Here is a 21,747-nt window from a genome sequence, read left to right on the forward strand (position 1 = left end):
CGATGACTGGCCAAGAACTCCAGTGGTGCCACCTAAAATCTTTATTAGACAAGATTTCTCTTTAAAGTTCTTTTGACTCATTCACTAGCCATGTACTGGTTTCCCATAATTTTTCTGGCCATCTGTTTTACAACTGACCTTGCATCAAACACCTAACCTCTCTATTCTGGGGGTGGGATTGGGGCTCATAAGGAAGAAAATTTGCTTCAAGATTTCATTCACTCATGTTGGTGCATTTCATCACGTTTGAACTGTGGGAACAGACATTATCAAGATTGTAACAGATGGCTATGAAAATCCGTAATGAGCCATCCTCTCTTCCTCCTGCAGGCCACCCCTCCATCAGTGTTAGCCTCCTGGGTTTTATAACCTTAGAGGGTATTAAACTTTAATTTCTCTTTCAGTTTCTTTCTCCTTTACCTAAGATTTAACACCAAGAATAGTTCTAACCAACTAGGATACATTCCAACCATTTTTGGTGAATGGTTTTCTCACCCCATTTTCCCACACAGGAACCTCCATTTGTACTGCTAGTTTATCTAAAGTTCAATTCTTTTATATTTTAAGGTGAAATCAAAGAACAGATCCAGTGAATGATGAGGAACCAAAATACTATCCCCACGTAGCTATTTTTAGGTTGATCAAGCTTTAGATCCACAAGTTAGTGAAAAAAGGGGGTGGGGGGACTGATTTATATTTTGGGGGTATTTTGGAAGGGGGGTAGTCAGGAGCGAGAATTACGCTACAAGAATTTTTCTAGGGAAGGCAGAACTAATTCTGCTGACCAACAGACATCTAATATCATGTCATTGCCACAAGTACAAAACCTGAAACTCTGAAGAAAAAAATTATCTGCACTCCCCTTATGCCAACTCTCTCAAGCCCTCACCCAAAATGGCATTGCAATGCAGTGTGAAAACTGGCCTTGTTTCCAAAAAAAAAAAAAACAACACTTACTGGATTCCATTTCTTCATGTTTTTACGTTCTTTGCAGTGTGTGGTTGACACCTAACCCATCTGAATGTACTTCCTCAAGTGCTTGCAGATAAAACTGATGCTTTGCCTTCTCCTTGTTGATTGGATAATTTATCTCTCTTCTTATTTTTTCCCTCAAACTCAGCTTGGAAATCAGAACTTAACTGCCCATGGGCTAGAGGTAAATGCTTCACAGATACACAGTCAAACTACACCAGAAGCGTCTTCTCTGTGCCCCCTTCTGTGGTGCCTTTTACACGGACCACTTCTTGACCAGACAGTGGCTCCGGCCCAGCATTACGTACCCTTCCACCACGATGACCCGGGGCCTTCACACTTACGTAAACCCCAGGCCCCTTTCGCACTGTTTATGCAGGCTGCCTTCCCTAGCTCCTGAAAGCCTTGTCCACAGCAACGTCCGTCATAGGCTGTCTCACCACAGACTCTTCTCGCTCTGAGAACAAGCTCCCCACAGCCGCCCTAGAGGAGCGGTACCTGACACCACCGACAGTTCTGAAACACACCCCCTACCTTGGGTCAGAGATCTGCTGTGACAGATGGTACCACCTTAGCCACCTGCTGCCACTCAGTCCATTACCTTTCCTTCCTTGGCCTCCACCAGTTTTTACACAGGTCTCCACAGGCCAAAATACCTCATTTCTTATCTGCATTTGGCAGCTGTTGATTGGTAAACTGACTCTATACTGTCTACCAGGGACACTCATTACAGTCATTCTCGTAAGCCTACCTACACATTGCTGTTGAGTTGATTCGGACTCATAGCAACCCTATAGGACAGAGTACAACTGCCCCACAGGGTTTCCAAGAAGCAGCTGTTGGATTCAAACTGCCGACCTTTTGGTTAGCAGCCCAACTCTTAGCCACTGCACCACCCGGACTCCATAAGCCTACCTAGTGTTGAAAAGCTCAATTATATTCTCTTTGTTCATTTTAGAATTATTTCTGTTCACACTATATTGCCGTAGTGAATGTGTTTTACCGTGAATCACCTTAATGAGAAGTTATCTCAGAAACTTTAGAAAAGCTTACATCATAAAATCATTACAATTAGAGTATAGAGAAAACCTAAACAATTTTTAAAATTTTAACCCATATTAACAGCTGGCAGATAGCAATTTAACTCAGAAACTTGTATTAATGTGCCCTGTGTGAACAGGTCACATGTCCCTGTTTCTCACAGAAGTCATTACTGAATGCATGAGCTGACTCTTCTTGCTTCCGTTTCACTAACAGTGACACCTTTTGACTCTACCTGTCCTAGGGGGAGGAATGATGCAGACAGTCTAAATCGAGATTCTAGAAATTCACCCTTATGATTTTTGGAGGGAATTATTTCTCCTGAGCCATTCCAGTGTAATAACTTATAAATGCGTGTATTGTTTCATCTATATTTTCATTTGTATGTAATATATAAATGGTTTTCCATACATATTATATCATTTAAAGGTACCTACATGACAAGCCCAGACCCCAGTAAATGATTTATGAATAGCTAAAATGCCTCAAAATTTTATGGTACAGATTTTCGATTGCATATAATGTATTGATCATTGCTTTAATATGAAAAGCATATAACTTCAGGCAAAAATCAGAAATTTATTTCTAAAAATGGCATCATAATGAACTTCCAAACAAGCACTGTCATAGCCAAAATTTTCTTTGTGCTACATGGTATTCTGTATCAAGGTCATAAATCTGTCAATTTCATATATGGAGAAATATGCATATGTTTTCCAACGCCGCAATTACAGATAAGGAAAAAAAAAACCTTTGCCGTCGAATTGGTTCCGCTCGTAGCAACCCTGTAGGACAGAGTAGAACTGCCCCATAGGATTTCCCAGGAGCACCTGGTGGATTCGAAGTACTGACCTTTTGGTGATCATCTGAACTCTTGACCACTGCACCACCAGATAAGAAAACCCAAAAAACCAAAACCAAACCCAGTGCCCTTGAGTCGATTCCGACTCATAGCAACCCTATAGGACAGAGTAGAACCGCCCCATAGAGTTTCCAAGAAAAGCCTGGTGGATTCGAACTGCCGACCCTTTGGTTAGCAGCCATAGCACTTAACCACTACGCCACCAGGGTTTCCCCAGATAAGAAAAGACACTATTAATTGGGCTGGGTTTAGTGTTCACCCAATGAGTGTTTGCATTGACAATGTTACATTCAGTGACAGTACAGACAGAGCTTCGTTTTCCAGGGCTAATACCATCAAGAGGAGCCCTGGTGTTGCAACGGTTAAGCTCTTGTCTGCTGCTCCAGCCCACCAGGGGTTCCAAGGGAGAAAGGCCTGGTGATTTGCTCCAGTAAAAATCACAGCCTAGAAAACCCTGTGAGGCAGTTCTCCTCTGTCTCCTGGGATCATTGTGAGGACAGCACTCAACACCACTACCATCAAGAGTCCCCTCCTACCCTGGGGGGCAGTCACTGGGGCCCACCAGACGTGGGCCTCACTCGAGTTCTGTGCTGTAAATGGCTCTTAGCTTTTAAAACTTTAAGGAATGTTATCAGGGCCTTTAACCAAAAGGACAAAGGCAGCGGTTGTTTGTGAATTTATGTACTAATCTATTTAATATTCTGTTCTTAACACTGTCTGGGAGCCTGCGGTTTACACATTCAGTCTCCTAAGCACAATCGAGCTAGCTGTATCTGGAATTAATTTGAAGTAGCAGTTTAAATTGCACTTAGATTTTCCATGAGGTGTTTTTCCTAATAATTCATTATGAAGTACTTCCTAAAATTCAAATGTTATTGTTTTGTTAGTAAAATCCTGATTGGTTTAACATAAATAGTAAATCTACTTTCTGGGGTTATTTTTTGTTAACACATAACCGACATTATTGAAATCATCAAATAGAAATCAGGGCAACTTTCTTAAGTTTTTAAAACCAACGAAAAAAGCCAGTCCCATTGCCATCGAGTCGATTCCAACTCAGAGTAGAACTGCCCTATAGAGTTGCCAAGACTGTAATCTTTACAGAAGCAGACTGCCACATCTTTCTCGCACAGAGCAGCTGGTGGGTTCGAACAGCCAACCTTTCGGTTTGCAGCCCAGTGCTTCATCACTGCGCCACCAGGGTTTCCTCAAGTTTAAAGCCAGTTACTGGCAAATAATTCCAACTCATGGTGACCCTATGTGTGTTGAATTGTGCTCCACAGGGTTTTCAATGGCTGAGTTTCAGAAGTAGATATCCAGGCCCTTCTTCCAAGATGCCTCTGGGTAAACTTGAACTTCCAACCTTTCAGTTAGCAGCTGAATACATGAGCCCTTTGCACCACCCAGGGACTCCTTCTGAAGTTAGTAACATAGCAACATGATGGTTTTTAATAAGAAGGTGTCTCCTGCTTTTAGCACGAATTATAATACAACAATAGTATTAAAAATGTATTTATAATCATCAACCACACCTGATTTGGGCAAAGAGGCAAAAATACTCTCAAGTCACTCATCAAAGCTACCTATGGCCCTGAAGCATTTGTGCGGACCTTCGCCTCATGCTATTTGAATGTCAGGTGTTCACCAGGTGGCACCTCCCCAAGACATGGCTAGTTACGAGGTGAAGGGCAATTTCTATAACAGCTCAGAGAAGTGCTTGGTAAACACAGCCCCTACTAAAACGCTGAGTGATTTAGGACATGTGTGGTGTGGCTATGAAGTAATGAAATTAGATTTATTCTAGATCACTTGTTGGCCTTAATGTGCCACCATGTATATATGCAGTTGGTTGTTGATCAGTGTTTCAGGCCTCGAAAATAGTTTATTTTGCTTTAGGATAATTAGAAAAGATTCTCAAGTGATGGCTCTTTATGTGCACATTTGCGTTTGTGTATACGTCAGGCCATTTGAACAGAATGTTTTTACTAATGTTTTGTCTCATTTGCATGCGTTGTGTAACCTCCACAATGCCCAGTGTGTATTGTGGATAGATAAGAGTGCTCAACAGAGGTGAGCGCAACCTCTGTGAACTAAGCTGCTTCAGTTTAATTAGAATCTGTGTCTGCCGACGTCTGCTGTGATTACCAAAGGGCTGCAGCTACTAAAAAAGAGAAGCATATGTATGGCCATCTCCAGTGAGAAGCTTGAAATACCATTGAGGATATCAACCACTCAGCTGTAAATCAACCACAACAATAAATGTTTAAGAAACCAAACAGAGGTTCGTAAAGGGCTAACAGATTGGAGTAGGGAGAAACCAGCGTTTTGAAGTGTCTTTCTGATGCTTTGCCAGGCATTTGCTTCTTCTAGAACAGGTTGCTTCACGATTTGTGAATCCATACATTAGGTCCCTCATGTTAGCCGTGCTCAGGAAACATTTATTCACCAACGGTAGCCCTGACTGCGTCTGAGAGCCAACCCCTTTCCGCACATCAGAGAACGTGCATTTGCATCCAGCATGCAGAGCAGTGTGACGGTGTTCTGACTACTTAGGTCGTAATCGTAGGAGAAAATTCATCCTCCACGTTCATTTTACACGGACTCCTGCTGATGCCATTCAGCGTCTCTCTTGGTGGAGTGCCATGCCTACTGACCCGCAGCCGATGTTCTTCCTGATCACCCCTGTGCCCTCTGACATATAAAAGAATGCTTTGCAGGGAGAAAGAAATACAGAGAAGACACTGGAAAAATGTACCCTGTCCCTCTAGACATCAATTTTCAAAGTAAATAAAAACTTGACGGCTGACTACTATCATGGGAGTAAGAGTTGTTTGCTGTCATCTAACGGAATTGTGTTCACTTGGGGCCATGTACTTTAACCACGGGAGAAGGACATGGCAGTCTGCTTCTGTAAAGATTACAGCCTTGGAAACCCTCTGGGGCAGTTCTACTCTGTCCTATAGGGTCACAATAAGTCTGAATCAACTCCAGGGCAATGGGTTTTTGTTACGCACTTTAACAGGATGCTTTTGTGCTTTTCCCAGAGCCAGATAACAGTGAATGGAAACTCTGGTGGTGCTGTGAGTCCAATGAGTTACTACCAAAGGCCGTTTTCCCCTTCAGCTTACTCTCTACCAGGCTCGTTCAGCTCAAGCATTACCATGCAGCATGGGCGATCCCTTGGTAAGTAATTTGATAGTCATGATTTTCATCACAATTTCAATATGGCAAGTACAAACCACAAGAGGAAAATATAAGGCATGAAAGTGACTTTCCAAAAAGGAGGCAGAAGCATTCAATACCCTACAATTTTATGACCTTCTCCTAGGGGAGGAATTAGGGGCAGAGGATTCAACACTGGAGAACTTAGGCATCCAGCTGATCCAAGATGGTGGCTCCATCTGTGGCCGAGCCTGAAGAGGCCATTAGATGTTTATGGGGTAGGGAGAAAAGAAGATGGCCCAGCTAGGGAGAGTCCACACCACCAGGCGAACATTAATGAAACACTTTTCCATGGGTAAATGCCATCCATGTTTGAGGCAGCCCGTGTCTTTGTAGAAGAGATTTCATGGTAGAAAATCATTTTGCTAAATATAAAGAACTGCATAACAGTTAAAACAGTCCAACAAGGGGACAGGCTGCCTCACAAAACAGTCAATTGATGCTGAATTTATTCAAACAGGCTGAGAGGCCATCAGTTAGGGAGGTGGTAGTGGGAAGCCAAGCAAGAAAAGTTTGATGACGATTCTATAATCTTAAAGGGTTAAGATCGTTCTTAACCCTTTGGAAGCTAAGAATTAAATGAAAGGCATAGCTCTCCTCCAGAAAAAAAAAGGTGAACATGTACACATTCACATAAAATTTAAAGATGTAATTTCATGGGGCTCATGAACGTTTTGAAGCCTCCTGGTAAAGAGGCCATGCTATGTAATGATAACATTTTTATGTAGTAAAATGTATTAGGAGAGCTAGAAAATAATCAATACTTATTAGTGTTATAAATAAATAAATAATTGGAAAAACAGTCCAAATTGGACTATCTTCTGACTTCAGGCTGAAAAACTGTTCATGTCTCTGATCAACTCCAAGGCTCCCAGGAGGGCTGAAGCAGGGAGGAGGGCTGAGGACTGGGTGGCTAGACCACACCTCCCAGAAAGAGCAGGGAGGACCCATCCTTTGACCACCACCAACCAGCCACAGAGAGCAGACTGAGCCCAGAACTTCACACTAGCTGCTATCTCTACTTTGAAGGCAGGCAGCACCTCCCCTTCCTCTTTCAGTACACGGATTCAGGTCTTGAAAGAACAGGACACTGTTAGACTAAAGCAGAACTTTATGTCACCGTCCAGATGCACTTTGTGGAACTCAGCTTCTGCGGTCAACAAAACCTTCATAACTACAAGGCTTTAAATGTAGCCATGGGACTCGTTAAAGAAAAGTGTAAATAGAGCTGTGCCTTCTCTAACGCTCCTCCTGGGGACCATCTGTGAATCTTATAATGAAGTCCTTTTAGAGAATAACAAAGTAGAACTTCCTTGTGCCAACGCGTTGCCCTTCAGCAATCAGAACATAATATTACAACAGGAGCTCACTATATCTAGGTTTTTTATGGACCTATGCGTTATAACACATATAGAGTAAAATTCTACAAATTGTTTTAGCCCTAATGTTTTCCCAAATTCTTATTACCAAAGTCTTCTCTTTGTCTCATTGCCTGTTTTAATAAACACAATCTCCCCTGACCCCCCTCAAACAAAAAACAGTATGAATGCACATGGGCTTTGATTTAGAACATATCAATGGATAGACTTGACATATAAACTATAAGACGTGAAAAGAAATTTCTTATCTTAGCATCTAGCAAATTCCAGCTGCCCTAAAGGAAGTTTATATTTAGTTGAGGAAAGAAGACTGCAAAAGTAAGAGTCAGTGGACCACATAAGAGAATAATAAAATAAAGGGCTAATTTGTATTACATAAACTGTTGTTGTTGTTGTTAGGTGCTGTCAAGTCGGTTCTGACTTATAGCGACCCTATGCACAACAGAACGAAACACTGCCCGGTCCTGAGCCATCCTTACAATCATTGTTATGCTTGAGCTCATTGTTGCAGCCACTGTGTCAATCCATCTTGTTGAGGGTCTTCCTCTTTTCCGCTGACCCTGTAGTCTGCCAAGCATGATGTCCTTCTCCAGGGACTGATCCCTCCTGACAACATGTCCAAAGTATATAAGATGCAGTCTCACCATCCTTGCTTCTAAGGAGCATTCTAGTTGTACTTCTTCCAACACAGATTTGTTCATTCTTTTGCCAGTCCATGGTATATTCAATATTCTTCACCAACACCACAACTCAAAGGCATCTATTCTTCTTCAGTCTTCCTTATTCATTGTCCAGCTTTCACATGCATATGATGTGATTGAAGATACCTTGGCTTGGGTCAGGCGCACCTTAGTCTTCAACATCTTTGCTCTTCAACACTTTAAAGAGGTCCTTTGCAGCAGATTTGCCCAATGCAATGCGTCTTTTGATTTCTTGACTGCTGCTTCCACGGCTGTTCATTGTGGATCCAAGTAAAATGAAATCCTTGACAATTGCAATCTTTTCTCTGTTTATCCTGATGTTGCTCATTGGTCCAGTTGTGAGGATTTTTGTTTTCTTTATGTTGAGGTGCAGTCCATACTGAAGGCTGTGGTCTTTGATCTTCATTTGTAAGTGCCTCAAGTCCTCTTCACTTCCAGCAAGCAAGGTTGTGTCATCTGCATAACGCAGGTTGTTAACCAGTCTTCCTCCAATCCTCATGCCCCGTTCTTCTTCATATAGTCCAGCTTCTTGTATTATTTGCTCAGCATACAGATTGAATAGGTATGGTAAAGGAATACAATGCTGACGTACACCTTTCCTGACTTTAAACCAATCAGTATCCCCTTGTTCTGTCCGAAACTGTAGGTTCACAGAATCTCATGAAGCATATGTGGAGACACGGATGATACTGTTTGCTTAGGCTAAGACTTCACACTCAATAGATGCTCAAAAACATTTGTTGCTTAATAGAAATACTGGCATCATTGTTGCTCACTTGAATTCTTTTTTGGAGTTAAATGGAAAATTAATCAGCATCAAATATCACATAGTGTCCTAATTTGGTGTTGCTTGGAAAAAATACTACTCTTACATATAATGGCACATAAAGGAGTTTTATTCCTAGCCTTATCTGCTCTCCATCTGAAATGGATTGAAATGCTTTTCTATTGCAAAGTAAATTGAAAGTAGCCATAATAATAGTAACAGCAATAATAAATGTTACAATGGATTTTAGCTTACACAGATCTTATCTCTAGTTATCCTTTAAGGATAAATTCAATTTTTTAAAAGCTTACTTATGATGTTTTATATTTAAAAACACATTCATAACATATTTTTACACGAATAGCTCATACCTTCTAAGTTTGCCGGATGCTCCCTCCCCCCTTAAGGTATTTTCATAAGTGCCTCTATGCCAATTTATTTTTAAATGTTGCTGTAAAAAAAAAAAAAAATTAGCATAGTGCCCTCATGAAAATACCTCAAGGAAGGAGGGAGAGGTTGGCAAACAAACATAGAAGATGCTCATTATTTGCTTAAAAATATGGTATACATATGTGTGTGTGTATATATGAAATTGGAACCCTGGTGGTGCAGTGGCTAAGAGCTCAGCTGCTAAGCAAAAGGTTGGCAGTTTGAATCCACCAGCCACTCCTTGGGAACCCTATGGAGCAGTTCTACTCTGTCCTATAGGGTCGCTATGAGTCAGAATTGGCTCAACAGCAATGGATTTGGTTTTGGGGGGGTTTTATATATGAATATGTATATATGCGAGTATATATTCAATCAATCCTACACTGAAACATCAGGAATTTTCTAATTCCAAATAAAAGGAGAATTTTCTGAGTGGCAGACCTACTAAACCATGGCAGAAGTGGTATAACTGAAGTATCATTCTCGGTCCCCAAAATTTTGAAATTAATTGTAGAAAGACAAAAAGTCATAATATCAATTGTGCCAGATGAATAGTAATGTTGATTTTCATAAATACCTATAAGCTAAGACTAAGTGGAATATATAGTGAATACTGCACTAAGTATGGATTACACCTCAAAATAAAACAAAAATCTTCACAACTGCACCAGTAAGCAACATCATGATAAAAGGAGAAAATACTGAAGTTGTCCAGGATTTCATTTTCCTTGGATCCACAATCAACATCCATGGAAGCAGCCAAGAAGTTAAGCAATGTATTACAATTGGGCAAATCTGCTGCAAAAAAAAAATTTGAAATGTTAAAAAGCAAAGATGTCATTTTGAGGACTAAGCTGCGCCTGACCCATGCCATAGCATTTTCAGTTGTCTCATATGCATGCAAAAGCTGGACAATGAAAAAGCAAGACCAAAGAAGGATTGATGCCTTTGAATTATGGTGTTGGTGAAGAGTATTGAATATACCATAGACTGCCAGAAGCATGAACAAATTTGTCTTGGAAGAAGTACAGCCAGAATGCTCCATAGAATCGAGGACGGCAAGATTTGGTCTTACGTACTTTGCACATGTTATCAGGAGGGACCAGTCCCTGGAGAAGAACATCACACTAGGTAAAGTAGAGGGTCAGTGAAAAAGAGGAAGACACTCAACGAGATGGATTGACACAGTGGCTGCAACAACGGACTCAGCCATGGCAAAGATGGTAGGGATGGCAGAAGACAGGGCAGTCTTTCCTTCTGTTATAAATGGGGTTGCTGTGAGTCGGAACTGACTTGGCTGCACCTAATAACAAGAAAAACATAGTGAATAATGTACTCTCTGTTGCTTATGAAAGTGTATTAGAAGTTCATAAAGATAACATGAAGATAGTTTACATCCTTAGGACAATTATCTTCAAAGGACAAAAAGTCATGGTTTGGGGTATTTTAAAGTACAAGCTAAGATATCATGGCCCCCAGGGCTATTTAAGTAAAAGTTATTACCAATCATTTAAAATCATTCATTCATCCATAGCCTTCACATTTAAGTATCTGTTTGGATGTGAAGTTTTTTAAAGCACTTTTCGTTTTTGCTTTATTTTTATAAAAATTGCTGTAGTTGACTCAAGAGTCACATTTGGTTCTAAAAGTACATTTCTGTACTTTTAAATTGTGGTAGTCGGCAATATCACAAAAAGCATATTAAAGTAAATTATGGCCTGAGAAGCATTAGTGAACTTGTCTCAGCTTCTGCCCCTTCAGCTGTATATGGATTCTCTCCCAAGACTTCGATCTGTGATCGAATCAGCCCCACTCCTGGTGACCCCACGCACAACAGTAGGAAACTGCCCAGTCTTGTGCCGTCCCCATCATCGGTTGCAGATGGGATCATTGTGATCCACAGAGTTTTCATTGGCTAATTTTTGGAAGCAAGCCCTGCTGGCACAGTGGTTGAGAGCTCGACCAAAAGGTCAGCAGTTCGAATCCACCAGCTGCTCCTTGGGAAACCCTCTGGGGCAGTTCTACTCTGTCCCATAGGGTCACTATGAGTCAGAATTGACTTGACAGCAATGGGTAATTTTTGGAAGTGGACCAGCAGGCCTTTCTTCCTAGTCTGTCTTAGTCCACAGGCGCCACTGAAAGCTGCTCGGCATCATAGCAACAACTAGCCTCCGCCGAGGGTGGGTGGTGGCTACCTCTGAGGTGCCCTGACCAGGAACAAACCGGGTCTCCTGCGTGGGAGGCGAGAACCCCACCTCTGAACCACCACCGCCCCCATCTCCCGAGATCAGTGGAGGGTAAAATGAGGCAATGCAAGGAAAGTGCTTACTCCCTGTAGTGTCTGCCACACGGTCGTTGCACAGATGGTACCCTTCCCCTTACTCTTCTCTCTAAAACTGCAGAGGTGTTGATTTTGTGAGCCCGTTCAATATACACCTACACGTTGGCAATGAATTAAAAGTAACCGAGTTAAAGGATTTCGCCACATTTCTCCGCAGATTCCACCGAGACGTATCCCCAGCATACGCAGTCCCTGGACGGCACCACGAGCAGCTCCATCCCGCTGTACAGATCCTCCGAGGAGGAGAAGAGGGTGACGGTCATCAAAGCCCCCCACTACCCAGGGATCGGGCCTGTGGATGAATCCGGCATCCCCACAGCAATTAGGACGGTAGGGACACCAGCGTGCGTCACTCGGGCAACGGCGTCACTAGGGTTGTTGTCACCCAGTGCAGTAACTCATGGTGTTACCCCCCCCACATGCTAATTACCTCAATATTGTGGCTAAAACACCAGAAAATTTGACAAAATCAGCAACTATTTAAAAACACCGGCAGCAGTGAAAACAGCAGGCCTTCTTATGGCACGTGCAGACGAAACACATGATTGTAATTGAGTGACGATGACAGCTCTGACCAGGGCGCACCAGAAGGTTCAAAAAGTAAATTTGCATTGCATTTTAGCCTTGTAGATGTATTGATGGTTAAAAGCTACGGCTGCTAACCAAAAGGTTGGCAGTTCGAGTTCACCAGGTGCTCCTTGGAAGCCCCATGCAGCAGTTCTACTCTGTCCTGTAGGGTCTCTATGAGCCAGAATTGACTCCATGGCAATGGGTTAAGCTGGGCTTATGAAAAATGTTTTTGTTGTTGTAACTAACTACAGGGGTATTTATATTAAAGAATAATAAACTTCTGCTGAAACACTGCACAGAAACTTTATAGACAGTCATTTTGGTGTCACTCCCTCTGACAGTGTCACTCAGTGCAGCCCACATCCCCTGCACCTCCTTAATGACGCCACAGGCTCTGGGGGTGTGCACAGAGGGTACAAAGGCTGGATTGTCAATGGCTTTGTGCATTCCTAAGGTCTTATGTAATGAGGGTCGTGCTCTGTGCCATCTGAGTTCTCATGAATATCATGCTGTGTGTGGTAGAGAAAGAGAACCGTCGGCTGAAAATAATTGCATATTTAAGTGACAGTCTCAGTTCTTCCATTTTAATTAAAAGTCATCCAAATTGCAATTTTGTTTAAATGATAAAACTATGCTTTTTACCTTCTACCAAGGAGTGTTAGGGCAATAGAGAGAAAAGAGAAGGAGCATGTGGACTCTGTGGCTGGACTGAGTTCTCACAGGCATTGCAAAAAAGCCAGGGATTTGTTTCCTGAAATGGGTGTGCGTTAGCGCCGGAGCTTGGAAGGTGAGATGACTGGGGTGTAGGGAGTGAATGTCACTGGAGGGAAAAAGCTGTCAGAGGAAAAATACACGTTTTCGTGTCCCTTGTCAGCTGTGCCCGCTGAGAGCTGTCCAGGGATGATAAGCGAAAGTGTTTGGATTTTTTTCTTTTCTTTTTTTTTTTTTTTTGAGTCTTTAAACCCTGCCAAAGCAGTCCTGTGTGTGTCAGGGCAGCCCCTTCTGGCAAACTGCAGCACTAGCTAAGACGACTGTTGAGAGCTGGGCAGGCAGCTGCTCGCTGACCAGGTCCACTCGGACAGAAGGTCTGTACAGCTGGCGAGGAGGACTGTGAAAAGCAGGATGAGAGCAGCAACACCTCTGCAGGTGAAACTGGGGGAGGGCAAGGACAGAGCTCTGGCTGAGACACTTGTCCCGGGACAACACCAGCGTAAAGGGCTGAGGAGCTGACAAGAGCTGCCTCCCTGGAATGCGGACCTGGGGAGCAGAAGAGAGTAAGGGCGAGAGGAAAAGGATAGGAAAGAGATATTTAAAAAAAAAACAGTAGTAAAATTGGAAAGACTCAAAAAGAACTCGAGACAAAATGCGGGAGTTTTCTTCTCCTTTTCCTGAACTTGCATTTGTTATTTGGGATCACGGGCTCTGTATATAGAGGGAAGAGTTAACCATTGCTTGTCTCAGGCATCTGTGTTAGAATTAGAAGCCAAAGAGTAAGTCCATGTAGCAATCGCTGGGGCTTTAGGATATTGAGATTGTGGGAACATGTCAGAGTGACTAACTGTGAAGTCCTAAAAATCTACGATATCACATTGAAATGACGGAAAAAGCTCAGGAGTTGTGACTAAATATTTCTAGTTTGTGAAGATTTTATGTTTCTGGTAATGGTGTTTATCATTTGTTTCCTTTTTAAGACTTCTGACTCCACAAATTGTGTTTCATTGTTTTTGTTTTTCCTGATAATGTAGGGATACAATCTCAGAGAGGTATAGTATGATTGGTTTTATCTAGTGACACTTGAGTGTAGCGGATACACAGATTAAGAGATCCTTAATTGTATTTTTAATTGTATGTACTTATAGATTCAGTCTGAAAGGGTTTTACCCAAGACCTTTGGGTGTCTTTTTAAGTCAATGAAAGATATTTAAAACTGGACATGTAAACATGGTCCATTTTTTCATCCTGAAGACACGATTTTCTTAAATAGAAAGATCTTCTTTCTTAGTTTCTTAAAAGGAAAGCTAAGATATTGTAGATGGCTGATGAAAATGAAGTAATATTAAAATTTTTGTATAGCTTATTTATCTACTGGCAAATCAAAAGCTTGGTTAGATGTGCATAACCACCCACAAACAGTAAACTTAATTCCAGTTTCTTTTTTATGAAGTAGAAAATTATGGCTCCTTATAAAGCAACTGGAAGTTCTTTATAAGGAGCCATAATTTTTATGCACGTGATTTTTATGTAATTTTTGTGCACTTACTTAGACATTTAAAACTTTACAAAGAAGGCACGAGTCTGCAAAGGCTCTTATTCATGTTTACCGTTCTTCAGCCCTGCAGAGCACATCCAAGTATAGCTGTGTTTATAAACGTTGCGTCAGGCGTCTCTGAGCCACAGCAGGCTAAGAATCTCCAAGGTTGTTTTTCTTTCTCATCTGTGATCATCAGACTCCCGGTTGGTTCACATTCGCTGTCTGTCCAGTGTGCTCGCCGCCAAAGGCACTGCTGTCTCAATATACCACATTACTGCCTCGTTGAGACAACCAGCAGGCACCAAGGAAACAGAAATATGCAAAGTAACCCAGAAATTCTAGGAAGCCCAGAGTCAACAAACAGCACATTTGAGTTATTTTAACAAAGGGAAGCAGCTTCCCAGACTTCGCTCTCTCAGGTGACCTGGGATGTCTGTCTAGCCTTTTACTGCCGTTCTCAACAACAGCAAAAATCACCAGGGTGCAGGTCCCTTGAGATTACATAATTTCAGGCCAGCTAGTTAAGTGAAATACAAGATTCTTTTCTGCTTGTGCAAATATAACAGTTGTTTGAGAATTTTCAAAGCTAGAAAGGGGGCAAAAACAGAAGAGAGGAACTCTACGAGTCTGTAGAAAATGTGTGTCTTTTTCCTTGTTGAAAGTCTCTGCTTGTTACATCCATGACAGGTCTGAGGCTTTGCAAACTCTGGGAAAGTAAAAATTCAGATATATACAGTCAAGCTTGCAGAAAACAGCTGAATAGTGAGTCACCAGTAGGAATTGTCCATCCAAAATAATTTTGAAAGATACATGCACAAGTGAAATTCCTCAAATTCAAGTAGACTTCTATTTTCTGAATCTCTGTATTAGGCGTAACCATCTGGGTTAAAAAAGGAACTTTTAATGCTCAGAGGACTTCTTTTAGAAAGGGACATAGAGTTTTAGTTTTCCCTTGGGCCAGTTTCACGTTCCCTTTGCCAAGGGGCTGGGCATTTCCTGGCATCTCTGTACTCACCATATAAAGCCAGCAGATGGACCAACTCTAAGATCCTGCCTGATATTTGCCCTCCAGCAAGTTGGGAAAAAAATCCTGTCTGTCAAGATACATTGCCATATACAGTGGTATAATTTACAGTGGTTTTTAATTTACTTATTAGGCTTCCTTGTTGCTATTGGCTGAGTCCAGGTATGGTTGGAAGACATTTTTGCACAGAGTTAAGTCTTATGTTCTGTTGCTTAATACTATGAAGGCAATAAAGCTTAATGAAAGAGAAACAGATCTTCTAAGAAAATACCTGTAAATGCCCCTTAAAGATACGTGGCCTGCTACTTTGTTGGAGCCAGCAAGTAATAGCTAGACTCTGCTTTGTCACTGCGCGGCTTCCATCGGCTCCTACCACCTGACTACATAAAAACTCAGTGAATATTTCAACCCCCTCAGCTCTTCCACTGTAGAAAGAGCCCAGAATGAATGAAGAGATGAATCCCCGCAAAGCCAGGTTGCCCTTAATGTTAAGCTACATTTGTGGAGATTGTAAAAAATCGTATGTTCTTAGAGACCCAACTAAGTTTAGCTATAGCACAAAACCGTCATTTTTCAGATGGAACATGTAATGACCACATTCTGAAAGAAAAATCAGGATATAAAATCTAAACTGAAGCTCAGTCTAACAAGTACAAGGATGTTTTTGTGGCAGTCCTAGGAGAATATTTTAAATCAAGAAGACTGTCTTGGGAAATCTGGAATATTTAGTTACTGTACACAGAGTCATCAAGTTTCTTGTCCAGGTAGCTTTTGGAAGAGTTAAGGTAAAGGCCTTGCCTGGCAATAAAAGCACATGTCTGTAATTCACAGGTATGCAGTAAGGCGGGTTTCATCTGATAACCTAGATTTGTGTGTTATTCTATAGATACTGTGGTTCCCTACTGTTGTATTAAAATGGGCATCTATTATATCCCAGGCACACTGTTCTAGGCTCTCTTGTATACCTTATCTCATTCAATTTCCACGGCACTGCAAGAAGTAGGTATAATTATTTTATTTTATGGAGAAAAACACTGAGGCTCAAAAAGACTGTTAACTTGTCCAGATTCATATTGCTAAGAAGTATTAGGCAGTAAATAAAAAACAAAGATTTGAATCTAGGTTGGCCTGACATTAAGTTCATGATTTTCCAACACAGTTTATTGTTTCTATTGTCAAAAGCCTGGGTGCCTAGGGGAGTTATAAGTTCAAGGGACTTACAATTTAACAAGGCACTTTGGGAGCCCAGGTGATGCAGTGGTTAAGAGCTTAGCTACTTACCAAAAGGTTGGCAGTTCAAATCCACCAGCTGCTCCTTGGAAACCTATGTAACAGTTGTACTCTGTCCTGTAGGGTTGCTATGAGTCAGAATTGACTCAATGGCAATGGGATCACCTTCCATGTTTTAGCAACTTTAACTAGTAAATATCAAATTTATTTCTCTAAGTCTAAGCAGATCAGAATACAGTTTGAGTCAAAAATATTTACTAGTAAATTCTAAAAATAATGCCTTGAACAGAACATTCAATAAAAAGCTTTCAAAGATAATGATAATTATCACCAAAAGGAGTTAAGAAAACTCCTTACAATTATAACTTCTGTTCAGTGAATTTTATATTCAGTGAATTTTATATAAATAAGCCTGTGGAAATATCAGCCATTTCGTGCTGGGTGCAATTATGTTTTGAAAAACAAACAAACCAGGGCACCTGATAGTCCAACTCATCGTAACCACGAGCAATGGTAATGCGTTTACCAGCTGCTTCTGTACCTGGATAAAGTGCCGATATTGTCATTGTGTAGTGGTAAAGTGTCAGAAACTTTTCCCAAGGAACAGAAATCTACTATTAAAAAAAAAAAAAAAAAAACTAGTGCCATCGATTCGTTTCCGACTATTAGGAAAGATAAAATACACAGAGAAGAACGCTGGTGAGCGATGTTGGCTGGAGACCGGGTTTGTGATATGGGCGCACTCTCTCTCTCTCGCAGACGGTTGACAGACCCAAGGACTGGTACAAGACAATGTTCAAGCAAATCCACATGGTGCACAAGGCTGGTACGTGTGGTCTTCCGGTTTCTGGTCGGGCCTTGTGGGCTGAAGGATCTGTTCTCCCCTTTTGGGTAGTTTTTGTTCACACAGAATGTTAAGACCCTAGCAAACATTGTCTCCCCTCTTCTTTTCAACGTCCTCCTTGTTCCCCTTACGTCACCCCTTAAGTCAGCAACACCTGTGCCCCACATCACCCCTGAGCTGCCAAGAAGCCTCTTCAAGGTGCCCCTTGGAGAAATCCCAGGTGCCCTGGTCTTACCCCCGGTCCTTCCATATCCGCAGTCTAAACCTGTGTGTTGTCTCCTTGAACAGGCTCGTTATCCCTCTGTCCTCGTGAGTCTTCCCCTTATTAGGAGAGTGAGGATAGGTGGGGCTAGCAGCACTTGCCCAGCACCCCGACAAGAGGTCTTTAAAGTACTTACCGAAGGAAATGTAGGCCCCCAAGGTGGCACAAACAGTTTGCACCGGACTGCTAACCTAAAGGTTGCCTGTTCAAACACACCCAGTGGCACCATGAAAGAAAAGGCCTGGCGATCTGCTTCTTAAAAATTACAGCCAAGAAAACCCTATGGAGCAGTTCTACTCTGTTACATATGGGGTTGCCATGAGTCAGAATCAGCTCGATTGGCAAGTAACAACAACAAAGGAAATGCACGATCCAGAAGAGAAGGCCACCAGGGAAGGACATTGTACACGGTGAAGAGGGCAGCAAGGCAAGTGTGGAACAGACCAGAGGGTCCGGCTGGACAAACCCAGAAAAAAGCAGTATTTGAAAATAAGTGTATGGTACCAATGAGGAAATGCGCTGGTTTTCTAACAGATTTTTGCTGTTTCTCTGAAGTTCTACTGTCTTGTGACAGGACCTATATCTCCATAATATTTCTGTTTCCTTTTCTAGATGATGACACAGACATGTATAATACTCCTTACACGTACAACGCAGGTAGGATGGGTTTCCTTGCTGGCGATGAATATTTTCCACTCTGCAACATTTGAGAGAGCTGGACAGGCACTTTGTGGCCGCTCCATTTGAGCACATGTTTTCTGTTTATGTGATTCAGAGGAGCCTAACAAAAGGATTGATCTTTTCTCGTGGAAATGAGAACTGATGCTGTTTAATCTCAGGCTGGAGAGAACCCACAGTAACCGGCCACAAAACCAGATAAAGATCTTCTCTTATTAGCAAAGAGGGAGGGATTACCATTGCGTAAGATCTTTCAGATACATGTCTCAAAAAACAAATCAAGCAAAGTGTTGTGGGACCTTATCCATGCTTTTGCTCCAAAATGCTCCCGTTCATTGAAAGAGAGGGAAAAAAAATCTCACTTTACAGGGGCCGTTTACTGAGTCAGAGCTGCCAGTGGTCGTAATGGGATGGCTTTGACTATGGGCATTTCCACTTGAATTTGAGTATGCTAGCATGTTATGAAGTGGTCTGCAGGCTGGTGGACAGAGGCGACCCCTAAAAAATTTTCCCTCATATGGCTTTCTCCAGAATGTGGCATCAGGGAATCCCACGGTCCCCAGCTCAAGCCTGTAGCACTGTTGATTTTTCCCTTTCACTGGAGCAGACCCCAGGCTCCGACTGCTGCTCTCTGCTCTTTACCTGTCTTGTCTGCTCAGCTGTGACCTCACTTAGGGGTCCCCTTGCCACTCTGGCCTGGAACTGCATGAGATTCTCCCTTCCTTGAGGCCTGAAGACCAGCCCTCAGGCCCTTTGCTCTTAGGGATTTTGCCACTTATCTCCAAAGAAAAGAAACAAATACAACAGGCTTAGCAAGCTGCAAGACCCCTGGCTGTAGGGCCTGGCTCCCCGAGAGAATAGCAGGAGCCCACTGAGATGTTTCCTTCAACTGTTATTCCTGGGGAGGGCACCATGGTTAACAGTTGGCTGTTCGAATCCATCAAAAGTCAAGCCTCAGAAGAAGGGCCTGGCAGTCTACTTCTGAAAGATTGCAGCCACTGAAAACCCTATGGAGTGCAATCCTACTCTGAAACACATGGAGTCGCCACGAGATGGGATTGACTCGGTGGCAACTGGTTTGGTTTGTGGTTTTTACTGTTCCTGGGGATAGATACACCAACCCACTTCCTTTACTTAGCTCTGAAGTTAAAGTCCAGCTGTGGGAAGGAGGCAAAACAGTAAGTGCTGACTTTCCCTCTTGCTCTTTGACATGGAAGTTTGCATGGACCTTCAGGAGGAACTAGCCCATGAGAGAGAAGTCACAGGCAATCAACAGTTTTTGTAATTTTTTTAATGTTCAAACTTGTATTACGTAAGTTAGTAAATTAGACAGTAGTTACGTATTACCTTGCACAGCCTTTCAGAGATAGGTTAGCCTCATCATTTAATCAACAGACAAAGCAGCCGCAACCGGTCTTCACTTCCCAACCTCCCACCTGCTCTGTGTCTTGCTCTTTCCTGCGCTTTTTCCTATTCCATCCCTGCTACCTTCTTCCCCAAACCCCCAGCTAACCCTTCAGGGCCGACTGGTTCCGTGACACCTTTTCCGATCAATCCAGCGTCTTCTCACATCCTTGAGTTCTTACCGTGTGTGCTCCTCATTTGGCCTCTGTCATATACCCCCAGTTATTTGACTCATCCCTCTATGTGTGGCTCACTCCCCAGGTGCACTACAAGCTTGCTGAGGTTTACCTTTCTTGTGCCCTGCACAGCACCATGTACATGTACCTTCAGTATTCTGTTTGATTGTAATTAACTTGTCAATTGTCACTTGTAAATCATAGCTTTTAAAGTATTGGAAGATACTTGGAAATGGTGCTGTTAAGTGATTCTAGTGTCGTTCTTAGACCTTAACTATGTTATTAGTTTATATTAGAAAGGAGAAAATTTGCTGAATACCTGTAAATCTATGTCTAACAGCAGTCTAAATTATAACTAATTCCGAGTAATTAATGAAAGTTTATTGTAATCAGCGCCCATGTATAGAATGACTTAAGAACGATAACGTCATAATTATTAATTAAAAATATACAGTCCAATATATGCATTGTGAATATGCTTATTGATAATTACTTTGGTAAAGTCATTGGGTATTTACGGGAGGTACATGTATTTAACGCACTTTTAAAATGCTGTTTCCTACTGGGTTTGTTTATTTTTCCATGACAGGCCTGTACAACCCACCGTACAGCACTCAGTCACACCCTGCGGCAAAGACCCAGACCTACAGGCCTCTCTCCAAGAGCCACTCGGACAATGGCACCAACACCTTCAAGGACGCGTCCTCCCCCTTGCCTCCCCCTGTTCCACCTCCAGTCCCACCACTTCGACCAAGAGATCGGTCTTCAACAGAAAAGTAAGGCATTTCCCCTTCAGTGGCCTACATAGAGATTAGAATAAAAATAAGGCCACCTGGCATTCGGTGGCAGAAACAGAGCTTACCTGACAGAGACAACATGTGTGTGATGTTATCAGTGACTACGTGCACCATGTTGACCTCCTCTGTTGAGATGCTGGCAAACACTTTCATAATCTCCGTCCATAATGTTACTAGAGTGAACAAAGTTAGGTAACATGGGCACAATCTCTATTTTTTGATCAATAAATGCATTTAAGAAATCAAATACATAGAAATAATTGACATGTACTTCTTTTAATATACCTGGGTGGTACAAACAGCTAACATGCTCAGCTGCTAACCGAAAGGTTGACAGTTCAGATCCACCCAGAGGTGTCTTGAAAGACAGGCCTAGCGATCTGCTCTGAAAAATCACCCACTAAAAACCCTGTGGGACACAGTTTTGCTCTGACACGCACAGGGTCACCATGAGTCAACACAACTGGTTTTATTTATTTTGGTATAGCTGGTTAGAGATCATTTTGGGGTTAGAGATCATGCAATTAATTTTTGGTTTCCTCAGATTTGAAATGCTAGGTTCATTAATAATTTAAAATTTACCCTCTGGTACACAAAAATATCTTTTTGAAAGCGGGAAAGATTATTCATAAATCGTAAATAAAGCATTAGTTAATAAGTGTGTATCTGTGACCTATTTTCCACCAGCCCCTGGAGATGATACTGATACTCATTTCTCCACTGAAATATTTTTATAGAAATTGTTCACGCTAAAATAAAAATTAATAAGCATACTTCATTGTGTCACTTTTTATTAGG

General features: G+C 42.0%; 1 protein-coding gene across 21 annotated transcripts in view; it reads left to right on the forward strand.

Moving 5' to 3' along the window:
- Nucleotides 1-21,747, forward strand: part of SORBS2 (sorbin and SH3 domain containing 2) — a 200,995-nt gene that overhangs the window by 124,034 nt on the left and 55,214 nt on the right. For 18 of the 21 annotated variants that reach the window (XM_049866910.1, XM_049866909.1, XM_049866918.1 and 15 more), the window contains 5 exons: nt 5,920-6,058; nt 11,871-12,043; nt 17,548-17,614; nt 18,507-18,551; nt 20,742-20,928. In XM_049866910.1, coding sequence (XP_049722867.1) covers nt 5,920-6,058; nt 11,871-12,043; nt 17,548-17,614; nt 18,507-18,551; nt 20,742-20,928 — 611 coding nt within the window. The other 3 variants (XM_049866925.1, XM_049866926.1, XM_049866923.1) reach the window with 3 other exon arrangements.

The sequence above is a fragment of the Elephas maximus genome, chromosome 22, assembly GCF_024166365.1.
Source record: "Elephas maximus indicus isolate mEleMax1 chromosome 22, mEleMax1 primary haplotype, whole genome shotgun sequence".
In the NCBI taxonomy this organism is placed as follows: domain Eukaryota; kingdom Metazoa; phylum Chordata; class Mammalia; order Proboscidea; family Elephantidae; genus Elephas; species Elephas maximus.